Genomic DNA, 13,887 nt, shown 5'->3' with positions numbered 1-13,887 from the left:
CCCAAAATAACAAAGCCCGGATAAAAAGACATTAAGTCAGCTAATTGCGCGAATGTCGTTCGGGTAGCTTTACGGGCTATTATTGGGAATGATGGCTTTCCGGAACGGCATGGGCGTCAGGTTTAAAAATAGCCTTCCATTCAGAATTCGTTCGGTTTGATGGGGTTCGGGCTTGTGGGTTTGGGTTTAATTGGTGGACGCAGGCGTACGAAATGAGTCCGTTAATGGGAGGGGGGTAGAACCTTTTAGTCCATCCCTCTGAAGGGATAAACCCAAACTATCCCACAGAATATGAGGACGTGTCACTTCCACTTGAGTGACCACAGAGGAGGGGGGATTAATCCCACCCATTTTTGGGGGGAGGGAGAGTATCGCAAGTTCATGAAAAGGACTAAAGAAGGGGATGGAAATCCCAGGGTCTGGGGCTTAGTGAGTCCTCAGTCCGAAATTCCAGGCCCCCGTAAGATTGCCCACCATCACTGGACATGTTTGGGTCCATCTCTCCTTCCAGGAAGAATTGCCTACAGTCGCTTATGCGTTAATGTGCTGCATGCAAAAATGCACGCATTCCCCCGCCCTTTTAAATCACAGCCGAAGAAGAGATTAGGCCGGGTGGGTTGGGATTTGGAGCTGCATTTGCTCACACGCCTGGGACCAAACTGGGTTCAGCCGTCTAACTGGGGAGATTTTTCCACGTGTGGAACGACAAAGGAACAAAAGACCCAGAGGCTTTTCGCTATTTCCCGCCATTTTTTGAAAAAACAACCGGGCACCTTTTCTCTCCCCCCAGATAAAAGACTTGCCTTGCCCACCCCCCTCCCTCCCTCCAGATTCCGGACGTTCCTGGAGCATAAGTGGGCGGTGCCGCCATTCATGCTTCACTGCGCATAAAGGAAGGGCCCATTGAGACTCTGGCTCTGAGGCCAGGCTTCGGACAATAGCCCCATTAGTCACGGGGAACGGGTCTCCCCGTCTGCTGGTCGAGGGGCCTTGAATAGCCGGCAGGCCCTAGTTCCCGGATGGGTCCCTCTTAGGAGCAGGGAAAGTAATACATCTTGTTAAAAGAAAAGAAGCAGAAGGAAGATTCAGTGCATCCCCCACCACCACCCCTCCGTGGGCCTTAATGTTTTCAGCTCTGTGAAAAACCGTTAGGAATGCAAAAAGCCGGGGTCACAGAAAGGAGAGGAGCAGGTCTGCTCTTCCCTTCCACGGTTGCCGGTTTCTCTCTGCTTTTTATCTGCAAGCTCCTTTCTATACGCGTAGGGGAGGTGCCAGTTTCCAGACGGGAGCAAAGAACCAACAAGGGAGTGGCACCATGTGTGGAGATGACACAACAGACCAGAACGATCGCTGCACCAAAAAGCCCTGTTTGATAAACTCAAAATCAATAATGTTTTTTAAACAGAAATATAATATTTAAATGCTTTGAAGAAATGCATGCAACTTTTACGAACGGGCTGTTAATTTCTTATTTTGGATGTCACCCTGTTCTCTGCATGAAAACCCGGTTGAAACTTTGTTTTTCCAAATTCTGGCTTTTTCTGTAGACTCACAGAATCACAGAGAAGTGTCTAAATAGGGACCCAAATAAAGGAACCTCGCAGCTGACAGCCGTCCTAGAAGGATCCTCCATGGTTCGAACACGGTCTTTCCAGCTTGCAGAAACATCTCTTCTCCCATCAATTCAGGAATGACCAGGTGGAGAGTTCTTCAAGGATGGCTGTGAACTGTGAAGTTCCTTTATTTGGGTGCATATCCAGACACTGGTCCTGGCTCCACCAAGGGCTTATGGGAAGTGTAGTCCATAGACATCTGGAGAGCCACAGTTTGGCCACCTCTATGGCCTTGTACCCTCCTTGAAGGCCTTTCTGTACCAAGGCACTGCCTCCCAAATCTCCAGAAATGCCTCCAAGTAGCGAAGGATGCTAGGAAAATGTGGAAGGATGCAAAGGACAAATAATGCAACTGAACGGGATCACGAAATGAGACATGGGCTAAATAAAAGAAGTTTAGTGCATCTAGTAAATAGTGCCATAAAAACTGCCTAATTTATTTCCCGCAGACATTAAAACTGCAGCCCTTTCCCCATTGTAAAAAGGGCCTTCCTGAACATTTCCGCTTTTATTGCTACCCGGTTCCATTTTACTGCCACCCCGTTCACTTTATAAAAATACTCTTCCGGACAATTCTGGCCCTTCAGATTGGAACACCGAAAGGGTGGGCGTCTTTCTGAGTCTTTCCGGGAGGGCGAGCCTCAGCAGAGGCAGGTCTGGGGCAGGCATCTGTTGATCTTTCACAATGGGGGTTTTGGCCCCTGGAAACTCATACCCCCAAAATCTTACATAAGAACATAAGAATCCTGTTGAGTCAGGCCAATAGTCTATCTCGTCCAGCATCTTGTTTCACACATTGGCCACCAGTTCCCTTGGAAGGGCAATAACAGGGAAGAGGGGCTGAAGCCTTCATAAGAACACCAGAAGAACTCTGCTGGATCAGACCACTGACCCATTGAGTCTAGCCTTCTGTTGCACACAGGGGCCAATTAGTTCCTCTGGAGGGCCAACAACAGGGCGGAGAGGCCAAGGCCTTGATGAGAACATCAGGAGAGCCCTGCTGGGTCAGACCACTGGTCCATCTAGTCCACCGTCGTGTCTCTCACAGTGGCCAACCAGGTCCTCTGGAGGTCCAGCAAAAGTAATAGAGGACGAGGCCTTCATGAAAACCACCTAGTCCAGCACTGAAGAGAACCTGTGTGGGAACCAAGTATTGTGTATAACAAAGCCAATGAATATACAATCTAAGTTTTTACACATGTTATTGCAACCGCAAGGTTTATAGCAATAACAAAACACTGGATAACCTTGTGCAATCTAATCCTCCTACATACAGCACAGAACATTCCACGATATAACATCGAAATGGATATAAATGTCCTCAGATATGTTTAAGTGGTTTTTCCGATGCAATTAGACATTTTCTTTCCAATATCGTGCATTATTTTATGCTGCCAGACGTTTCCCTCCAATGGATCCCGGTTATCCCCGTTTGAAACCTCCCCCTAAGGGACTGCCTTGCCATTCAACCTGTCAGCGTTATAAATTATTATTTGTCACATATCATTAATATGCGGCAAGGCACCCGCCCTATAAAAAGCATGTCGTTAATAAAAAACAGCTTCTCACCATCGCTGGATCCAAGACGCTTGAAAAGTCAGCCAGGGGTGTGGGTGTTGGGGGATGGTGGTTGATGGAGGACGAGGAAAAAGCATATTATTATGTTTTGCCCTAAGTTTTCTTTATACCGTCAGGGGATATCCGATATTCTATCTTCCCTTCAACTCCAGAGTAACGAAACGGCAGCGATCAATAAACTCCTTGATAGCAAGGATCCCGAGCGGACCGCCCGCATTGCAAAATTTTTAGCAAAGGCTTTTAGTATTAACTCCCTGTTTTTAACAAAATTGAGTAACTCTGCCTGGCTCTTATAATTGTACCATTTTGTATCTCCTTACCTGTATTATTTTTTACGCCAATAAAGGCTTTTTGTATTTGTATTTGAGGAAAAAGGGGCTGAGATGTCCTGACAGCAGGCAAACATGCTTCACTGCTCGTCTTTCCCAGGTGTTCTTATCATAGCATAACAAAACAAAATCAGAGTCCAGTGGCGCCTTTAAGACCAACAAAGATTTATTCAAGGCGTGAGCTTTCGAGTGCTTGCACTCAAAAGCTCACGCCTTGAATTAATCTTTGTTGGTCTTAAAGGCGCCACTGGACTCTGATTTCATTTTGTTGTGCTGCTTCAGACCAACACGGCTACCCACTTGAATCGATCGTAGTATGTCCCGGAAAGATGAAGTAGGCGAAGACCCGGGTAGTGGATGATTCGGGGTAGGGCATGGTGAGGATTCTCCCTGTAAACGTCGGCGTAACAGCTCCCCCATGGCGGCAACCGTGGACTGAGGCACGACGTGTGTTTTGCGTCTGCGGGAGAATGTGTCCCCCTCTCGTTTCAATCTCTTCGGCTCACCGTTGAGCCTGGCGTTTGCGCCTTAATGGTTCAAGCAGGCCTTGGCTTTGCGGTGCCATATCGTGTTAGCGTCCCCCTTTTCCTGTGCCAAATCTAGGTCAGCCCCCTCCTCATCGCTAATATCCTGCTGAATGAAAACGGATGGCCTGCTAATAGCTCCCATTTACTTTCCCATGGAGCAAAGGAGATTTTTATTCGATACTGGGTTTTGTCTGTATTACAGAAGACCTTCAGCCTCTCTTGTCAGGCTAGCGGGTCGGCTCTGGCCATGCAGTTATGAATATGGAGAAGGATGGACTGCCCTTTGTATGGGCGTAGAGAGGAACAAGAATCCCGCTGGATCAGACTGGTGGCCAATCTCACATAGTGGTCCACCAGGTCTTCTGAAAGGCCAACAACAGGGCATAAAGGCCATGGTCTTCCATCTTCTGGGACTCCGAGGTTTAGTGCTTTTGAATGTGGAGGTTCTTTTCAGCCACCATGGCTAGGAGCCTTTGATAGACTTCACCTCCGTGGACCTCATCCCCTTTTCAAGCTGTTCATTCCTGTGGCCACATTCGCTGGCTAAAAGCGTGACGTTAATAAGCAGAATAATAAAAATAATAAATAATCACTGACCGTGTAAAGTCGTTCCAAGTGGGTCACTGCAATTAAAGTTTGCCGAACCTTTGCGAAACGCCCACGAACTTTCAGGGAGGTCAAAGCAAGGCACGGATTTTTCGTGTTTTCCCCACAAACCGTTTGCCTTCGCCGAATCCTGGGCGTTTCCCTGGCACCTGACTCAGAATGGCGTTTCCAGGCCACATTACAGGGTCGGTGGCAAGCCTCAGCTGACTTAACATCTTGTTGTTGAATTATTGATGCCCCCCTCCATGTTTTATGCATGGCAAATATTAATATGGCTGTCTTTAAGCGGGGAAGTTATCCCAGGCATTTTAGCAGAGAGAGGTGATATTATTGAACAGTAGGGATCTAGCCACTCGAGGCGGTTTCGGTTGGCCAGCTTGTCTTCTGGTTAATCCGCTAACCACAAATCTCCCATGCCGTAAATTCCTAGAGAGGAACGTTCTGCTTGAGTTCTCCTTTCTCTTTTCTTCCAGTGAACTTTCAATCAGTGAACTCAGATCGCTAAAATATTTGTTTTTGTCTTTTCACAAAGGACTGCTCTGACTTGTCCATTGACCTATTTTGGTCTCATTGATGCATAGGGTTGCCAGCTCCAGGTTGTGAAATTCCAGGAGATTTGGAGGGCAGAGCCTAGGGAGGGTGGCATTTGGGAAGGGGAGAGACTTCAGGCTATAAAGCCATCAACCCCCCCCCCCCCAAGGCAGTGCTTTTTCCCTCCCCGGAGAACTGAACTGAGTTTTGTGGGGATTCGTTGTGATTCCGGTAGATCTCCAGGCTCCACCTGGAGGCTGGCAACCCTGCATGTGACAGGATGATGTCCTTGAGTGCTGCGGATAATCATTCCTCTGTGAAGACAGTCAATGACAAACATGTTGGACTCTTTCAACGCCCCAAGACTTGCTTGGAAAAATTCCAGCGCAAGTTCTCGGATGAGAATTCAATCAGATGTCACTGGAATTTTCATCCGGGATCCTTTGTTAATGTTCCGGGCCTCCCAAGGGTCATAAGAACATGCGTACAGCCTGTCAGATCAGACCAGTGGTCCATCTAGTCCAGCATCCTCTTTCGCATGACAGCCAACCCGATGTCCTGGGTGGGCCAACTAACAAGGTCAAGGGTCCGAGGCCTCGTCCTGAAGTGGTATCAACACTGGAATTCAAGGGTTTTCTACCTCTGTCCCAGTTCTAGGAGCCAGTGATGAAGTTCTCCTCCAGTCAGCTTGCCCCCTTTTAAAGCCATGTATGCTTAGGGTCACTGCTACTTCTTTTTCAGTAGACATTCAGAGGGGGCTTGGGCTTGCTTGTCTCCACGTCATGACCTTGGGGTTCCTTGGGGGTCTCCCAGCCAGAACTAACCTTGCTTAGCTTCTGAGATCTGATGAGATCAGGCTAGCCTAGAATAAACCAGGTCAGGGTATTGCTGCCTCACCTAGCAGTGAGTTCCACAGTTTATTTACACATGGAGTAAAGAAGGATCCCCTTTTGTCTGCCTATTCCCCTGACACCTTCATTGGGTGCCCCCGAGTTCTTGCATCCCAGGAAAGGGAGATGAAACCAAGTCCTCGGAGCACAGCTTGGAAACCGTAGTCAGGGTCCTGCCCCCATCCCAGAAAGAATGCTTACTGAAAAGTAGCCCTATGGAATTAAGCCTGCCGGTGCAGCCGAGTTCAGGGAGATAACGTATTGACAATGACAATGAATCCACATCATAAGCAATAATAAAATAACTGCATTTCTGTCGGCCTTCTACACCAGTTGGGGAGCGTCCCGGGGCGCTTTCCTTGATGCAACATAATACAATTAGTGCTCCAGGCGCTTGTTTGATTTAATAAATCGCTCTCAAATTACAACAGAATCCAGTCCGGACCAGATTTGGTTTGTAAAAGATCAGGGAGGGATGGGTAGACGACCCCTTCACAGCGCAGTGACTTATTGGGCTTTCTGAGCCCTTTTTTGTTTAGCCGGTGGAGGGTTATGGCAGAGGACGCATGAGAGGCGCATGTTTAATGTATGAAGGGGAACCGGGGGTCTCCCATCTGTCGGAGCCCAATGGGAGCCTGCGGATGAGTGATGGATCCTTCCTGACAGGTTTGCAGACCCCTCCCCCTTCACGAGAGGAACATGTGTTAATGGTGGCCCAAGTGGAAGAGAGGAGGCTGGCCTTAGGCGTGCACATGGATGCCTGCGTGAGAAAGAATGTGGTCAGAGAGGGAGGGGGGGGCAGCACAAAGGTTTGAGCTGCAGGACAGTTGAGTGCAGCATAGATAGTCTGTCGGTGGGCCAGTTGGGTGACCTTGGGCCAGCCCCAGTTCTCTCAAAGCTGTTCTCACAAAGCAGTTCTGTCAACACTCTCTCAGCCCCACTTACCTCCCAAGGTGTTGGTTGTGGAGAGAAGAAGGCGATTGTAAACAGTTTTGAGACTCCTTCGGGGGGTGAAAGTGGGGTATAAAACCCAACTCTTCTTCTGAGCAAGCCACTTGCCCTGCGAATGCAAAATGTGCCCAAAGTTTCATTGCTCTTTTTCCCCTCCCCTTTTTCCTGCAGCTATGTCTGACTTCCACGTCCATCCCCAGAGCATCGTGGTGGAAGAAGGAGGCGTTGCGAGGTTCCAGTGTCAGATCCGTGGCCTGCCGGAGCCCGTCATCTTGTGGAAGAAGAACCAGCTCCCCATCGATACAGACAATGACAGGTAAGGGGTGTCAGGTGCGCCAAAGAAGCTTTTGAACTTAAGAAAACACCTCTCCATATTGAAGTGTCTAACGGGCTCCATGCATGTTGCAGAGGCTTTGGGGGAAAGTTCTAAGGTGCTTATATAGCAAGAGTCCCCTCCCTTCCAAAGGGGCCTGCAGGCTCATGAAGGGGCAGTGGGCACAGTCACAAAATGGCTGCCACAGGAGGCGGAGCCAATCACAAAATGGCAGCCACAGGAGGCGGAGCCTTTAAGACCAGCAATGCCCCAGAAACACGGCCTCCTCACCTGACAGATTTCATTCCGTCTCCCGCAGGTACACGCTTCTCCCCAAAGGGGTCTTGCAGATAACTGGCCTGCGAGCCAAAGATGCCGGGATATTTCGCTGCGTGGCTACCAACATCGCCGGCGTGAAGTTCAGTCGGGAAGCCCGGCTCACAGTTTCAGGTGGGTGAAAGAGGCCCCCCTTCTTCCCGCTTGACGCCTCCGAGAATATTTATGGCCGAGGCTTCCCCGGCAGTGAAAGGCAGTCCAGTTGGCCCTTCCTTTTCACCCGATTGCAACGGTGAACTGGCAGCTGTTTCCCTGAATCTGTGCTTGAAAATGGTTCTTCCTGCCTGAAGATTTTATACTCCCTTCCCGAGAGACACACACACTTTCTGTATAGGATCAGAGACAATATTGTGTATACTCCATCCTGGCCCTTCTCAACCTTTTCGCCATTGAAACCCCCTGAAACATTCTTCAGGCTTTGAGAAGCTCTGGAAGTGATGTCAGCAAGCCTCATAGTCCTGCCACGCCCCCCCCAGAAGTCACATGCCACCAGAAGTGACATCACCCAGACACTCCCACCGGATGTGACATCACCGGGACCCTCCTGTAGCACAGGAAGTGACAGCACAGAAATCATTTCAGATAATTTGAGAACAGAACCTTATCCGCATTCCGGGCTGGCTCCCAGTTTGCGGGGGGAACCCGCAGGAACCGGACTGGAGCGGAAATAAATATACGTCTGTCCTGAGATTGTAGGAAATGAATTTTAGAGGGACATGATGTTTCTGTCGAGCAGCTGTGCAGACCAGTACAACCACGGGAAGTGATGCATCTAAGAGCCGAATTCAAGTCCAGTCACTCCTTAGAAACCAATAACACTTTGAGGGGGGGGGTGAGCTTTAAAGAGTCAAAGTTGCCTTGGCCAGATGAAACACACAGCCAACAATGCCTTTCCGTGTTCACCTCTTCCCCCCCGCCCCGCCCCGCTCAACCTTCCCAAGACTTCAAAAACACCAACGGTGTCCAGGCTGCTCCATCCAGGTGTGCAGACCGGTTTGGCCAGAGGCGAGTGGGAGACGGTTGACATTCCTCAGGCTCTTTGCTTGGCAGCAGCGGCTGCTTCTCAACGGGGTCCCTGGAATCCCGCAGCCCAAATCTCACCTCTGGATGAGCAAGAAGAATTCTGCTGGGGGCAAATGCGTGATCAATTGGCCATCCTGCTCTGGGTAGCAAGAGCAGAGGTTAGCATGTTTACTTAGATTCTCTGCCATTCCACCCAGCAAAATCCAGTTTTAAAATGCCTTGAAAGCGGGTTGGAAGGGGCGTGGAAGTGTCCAATATGCCTCGCCCTTCTGCCTCTGAGATCCTCTGTCAGAGAAGGTAGCTTCTTCGTGTGGAATCATGCCTGGCTCTGTTCGTAACACAGCTCTTCTAAAACCCAGTGCTGATGAAAGTACGAGGACAGTCTAGGCCAGGGGAAGTCAAACTGCGGCCCTCCAGATGTCCATGGACTACAATTCCCAGGAGCCCCTGCCAGAATTCGCTGGCAGGGGCTCTTGGGAATTGTAGTCCATGGACATCTGGAGGGCCGCAGTTTGACTACCCCTGGTCTAGGCCCTGACAGTTAACTATTGGCTTCTTTGCGCAGGGTCTCATCCTGCAGTGTACAAAGACCCCATGATCCTTGTCGGACCGGAGAACCTGACGCTAACCGTGCACCAAACGGCCGTCCTCGAATGCATGGCGACGGGGAACCCCCGGCCCATCGTCTCCTGGAGCCGGCTTGGTAAGTGGGAAACGTTCGTCCAGCAGCTTGGCCCTGCCGTCACGGTAGAAGCATCACGTCCAGTGAGAATGGAGAATTTTGACAGTAGATTCAGTTTTATTTATAGCATTTCACAGCATTTCCCCCCAGATACGCCGTTTCCCTCTCTAAAATAGAGAGAGCGGTCCATCTCACCTTTCCATACGACATAGATTCAGGTGGGTGGCTGTGAAGCAACAGAGCTTTAAGTCCGGGGACACCTGGAAGACCCAACTAAGATTTATTCAAGCATTTGTAGGCAGGCCCACTTCATCAGATGAAACCTTGTACCATAAATCAAACATTGTTGGTCTTAAAGGTACCACTGGGCTCTCAACTTAGAGTTATGTCCCGATCAACTTTTTTTCTGGGGGGGAGGTCTTTTTAAAGAGTGGTCACCTTCTATTCAGAGTCTCCCTCCTCTTTGGTATTCTCAAGGAGTTTCTTTTATTTAAGGGAAATAGTGCAGTTTGCAGAGCTGGTTTCCCACCCCGAATACTACAGCCCTTCAGAGCGGAATTCCAGGGTTCAAGCCAGCCCCCACCCCCTCTAGGCAATTCAATGCAAATTCAATTTATGAGAGATTATCTCAGAGAGCGTTTGTTGAACAATTAAGGCTTTGCTACACTGAGGATAATCGGAAATCCTCATTTGAGAATTCCCCACACAAACTCTTAATGAGCTCTCTGGCCCCTTCTCTTCCCCCCCCCCCCAAAGAAAAACCCCTTTAGAATACACAGAGATTTAGAAGGGAAAAATATTTAGACTTTTGTATACATCTTTTTAAAACCCTGCATTTTGCAGTCCGGATTCCAGACAAGAGCTGCTGAACAGAGATGTAGATTAAAGCAGGCCTGGAAAATTTGAGGTTAGCAGGTAGATGTCAGAACAGGAGAGACTGTGAGAAAGAACAAACTAAGGAAGGAGCTATTTAGGGTGAAATCTGTCTATGCAATGGAAGCAACCTGTGACCTTGGCAGCTAGTTGGGCATGGGAACATGCAAGGTTGGTTCTATGAACCAGGATCCTTTTGTAACAGAACAAAGTCGATTTCCTTTAGAACAGTCACCTGTAGAAACGTTCTCGAGATACGCAAAGGCCAGGTTCAGTTGCACCCTTGAGCCAACAAAATAATTGGGGTAGATGCATTTGTGAAATCCGGGTGTTTCTTGATGTCCCCGGAAGGTTTTCCCAGATGGGTAGGCGTTACTTTTTTAATATATATTTTTTTTAATTTGCTGAATGTTTATCAAGTGATATGACCATACATGGTCATGGTGACCCACTTCCCTTCCTGAAATGGCCAAGGATGGGCCTGGAGGGGGTGGGAGACCACCTGGTGCAGGGGTAGTCAAACTGTGGCCCTCCAGATGTCCAAGGACTACAATTCCCAGAAGCCCCTGCCAGCGAATGCTGGCAGGGGCTTCTGGGAATTGTAGTCCATGGACATCTGGAGGGCCGCAGTTTGACTAGCCCTGACCTGGTGAATCATATTGCTTTGCTCTTCCACAGACGGCCGGCCAATTGGTGTGGAAGGGATTCAGGTCCTCGGGACGGGCAACCTGATGATTTCGGATCTCACAGTACAGCATTCTGGGGTATACGTGTGTGCAGCCAACAAGCCTGGGACAAGAGTGAGGAGGACGGCTCAGGGAAGGCTAGTGGTCCAAGGTAAGGGAGTCCATGTCGGGATTTCCACGTAGCCAAGCAGAGGAATGAAATTTGTGTTGGGGACTGATAATGGTTGGGTTATAGGGATTTTTTTGTGGGCATTTTATCTTGTAACCCACTAGGAGTAAACTAGTTTAGGAGTGGCGGGCAATACATCTAATGAATAATCCTAATCACAACAATTTCCGACATCTGCAAAGGGAACAGAAAGGGACATTTTAGAAATTATTTTTCAAGATTTATATCCCACTTGTCTACCCTCCCAGGGCCACCAAGGTGGCTAACAAATTAAAACATACAATAAAATCACATCTTAAAACCATTGAAACGGCTCCAAAAGAACAACAACTAGGGATGGGTTAAGTGTAATTTTTATTCTGGTTTTATTGTTATCTGAGCTTGCGATGGCCTATGGCCTAGTGCAATAAAGTTTGACGATCAACTAGGGATGGGCATGGACCAGGTTTCCATCAGTTTCGACCTCGGGGGTTTGTTCGTGAACTGAACCAGTTTGGAATTCCACAAAGCCCACTGAAAGAGGCTGAAGTCTCCTTAAATAAGTGTTGAAGAAAATTCGTAGCTGCCGAGGTGCGGGTAGCAGAAGGTCTGCAAAGTGCTTTAAAAGTTCAGGGAGGTTCGTGACGTCCACGAACAGGGCAAAATTTGTGACGAATTTTGCTTTGTGGTTCGGTTTGTGCCCATCCCTAGCAACCATGCCATCCAAACAATCGCAGCATTCAAATGCATGCAAAGACCTTAAAAAATAGTCAGGAAAACATTGGGTGGGAAGAAAGGCTGAAGCAAGGAAGCAAGCCCTCACCCACCGGTTGGAGATGCTGACAGAGGTTCGGTAGGTTCAGCCCCCTGCGGAGGTCCGTTGCCCCCATCCACTAATTAGTCTGGGGGCTGATCAGAGGTTGATCCCGTACTGAACGGTCGGGTGGAATTCGGCTGTGATGCATTTCCCTTCATCTCTCTCTAAGCAAAAGAATGTGGGTTGGGAGGAAGGGAGGGAGGGGAAGCCAAGAGAAAACTGAACTTTCGGGGAGGTGGGCTGGATTTACCTTTGAATGCCCCCCTCCCCCTGGTGCCTCTGCTTTGAAATGCAATGTGCTCTCATCAGGGAAATATTCTTCCTCTCCCCCCTTCCCACCGACCCCTAAAACCCCCCTGAAAAGCCACTTTTAATGACCTTGGCCGATGGCAGCCGAAAACAGAGTCCCTAGAATGTTTGCAGAGAGCCTGGTTTCCATGGCGTGCCTTTCTGCAAAGTGAAGCCCTTTTGCTAAAAACGAAGGGGGAGGGGGGGGGGGGACGTACACAGCTGGCAGCGTGGTGGCCCTGAATGGCGCTAATCCGCCCCTGATTGCTGGCCCTCGCTTTCGTCTTTGAAACCGCCCGTTCCCTGCAGCCCCCCGTTCTCATCAGCTTTCCCTTGTTAACGGCGGTCTTGATGAGTGCCTGAATCTAAAATTATATTTCTTCCCTCCTGTGGGCCTAATTGGGCATTTTCACAGGGCTTCTGGCCCGCAGGGACAGTCACCTGCTTTCGACGCTGGTGCCTGGCATGGAATTCCTTTGTTGTGCCTTTCCCCGTGGCGCAGGGTGATGGTTATTGAACGCGCAGGTCCCTGTCCTTTGCCACAGCTCCACTGAGATCCCCTCCCTCCTCCCACAGACTTGTGGGAGCCATTGATGGCCTAAAAGAACTTCACAACTTCTACACACAGGGAAGATCCTTGGGCTGTTTGTCTAAACCAGGGGTAGTCAAACTGCGTCCCTCCAGATGTCCATGGACTACAATTCCCAGGAGCCCCCTGCCAGCGTTCGCTGGCAGGGGCTCCTGGGAATTGTAGTCCATGGACATCTGGAGGGCCGCAGTTTGACTACCCCTGGTCTAAATGGTGTTATGAAAAACCTGCATGGCTGGTTGGATTCTCAGTGGCCGATCTGAAGGCCTGCTGGGCGGAAGCTCCACTTTCTAAAGCCAGGACACTGGGAACAGGGGCAGAGGACACCGTGGCAGGCAGCAACATGATGAGCGGGATCCCTGGCTTAGCTCTACCTCGTAGGGTTGTTGGGAAGATAAAACAGAGAAGGGAATGCTGCTTCGGGTCCCCATTGGGTGGAAAAGTGGGGCCGCCCCACTGGATGTGTGGGGAGGAGGGATGGGGAATCGAACCCATTTCTCCAGTTTAAAGGCTGCCACTCTTAACCGGGCCACCAAGCTGGTTCTTGGAGCATCAAGGCTTTTCAGTGGGTTGTTGGAGGCAACCTGTCAGAAAGTTGCAAGCGGTGGAGCCTGGCTGACATCCCCCCCCCTCTCCTTTCAGCCCCTGCAGAATTTGTCCAGCACCCCCAGTCTATTTCCAGGCCTGTGGGGACCACGGCCATCTTCACCTGCCTGGCCCAGGGCGAGCCTCCGCCGCAAATAACGTGGCTGAAAAACGGGCAGATTTTGGAACCGACGGATCACATCAAGTTGAAGAACAACAACAGGTCAGTGAATGCCCCGGGGATTTTGGGGAAGCACGGATATGAGCCGCATGTGTCAGGGCAGGGAGAGCCCTGGTGTGCCCTGAATGTCCTGGGACCGAGGGATGTTTCTCTTTGTAAGAGCAGGATCGAAAGGTAAGGTTATTGTGACTCATTTCTCTCCTGCCGTTCTTGAAAGGAGCTCCGAAAGGTTCCTTGGTTGAATGTGGCCAGTCTGACCCAACCAGAAATGCCTGTCTACGTTATTCTGTGCTGGAGCCAGCTTGGCATCATGGTTAAGAGTGGTGGCCTCTAATCTGGAG

General features: G+C 49.7%; 1 protein-coding gene across 1 annotated transcript in view; it reads left to right on the top strand.

The window, feature by feature from the left end:
* Positions 1-13,887, top strand: part of IGDCC3 (immunoglobulin superfamily DCC subclass member 3) — a 58,812-nt gene that overhangs the window by 30,968 nt on the left and 13,957 nt on the right. Inside the window, exons 3-7 of the mRNA XM_077317876.1 lie at positions 7,197-7,341; positions 7,658-7,788; positions 9,263-9,400; positions 10,931-11,089; positions 13,423-13,588. Of these exons, the coding sequence (XP_077173991.1) occupies positions 7,197-7,341; positions 7,658-7,788; positions 9,263-9,400; positions 10,931-11,089; positions 13,423-13,588 (739 nt within the window). The remainder of the gene's footprint in view (positions 1-7,196; positions 7,342-7,657; positions 7,789-9,262; positions 9,401-10,930; positions 11,090-13,422; positions 13,589-13,887) is intronic.

The sequence above is a fragment of the Paroedura picta genome, chromosome 18 (genome assembly GCF_049243985.1).
Source record: "Paroedura picta isolate Pp20150507F chromosome 18, Ppicta_v3.0, whole genome shotgun sequence".
NCBI lineage: Eukaryota > Metazoa > Chordata > Lepidosauria > Squamata > Gekkonidae > Paroedura > Paroedura picta.
This window is presented reverse-complemented; position numbering and strand designations above follow the sequence as displayed.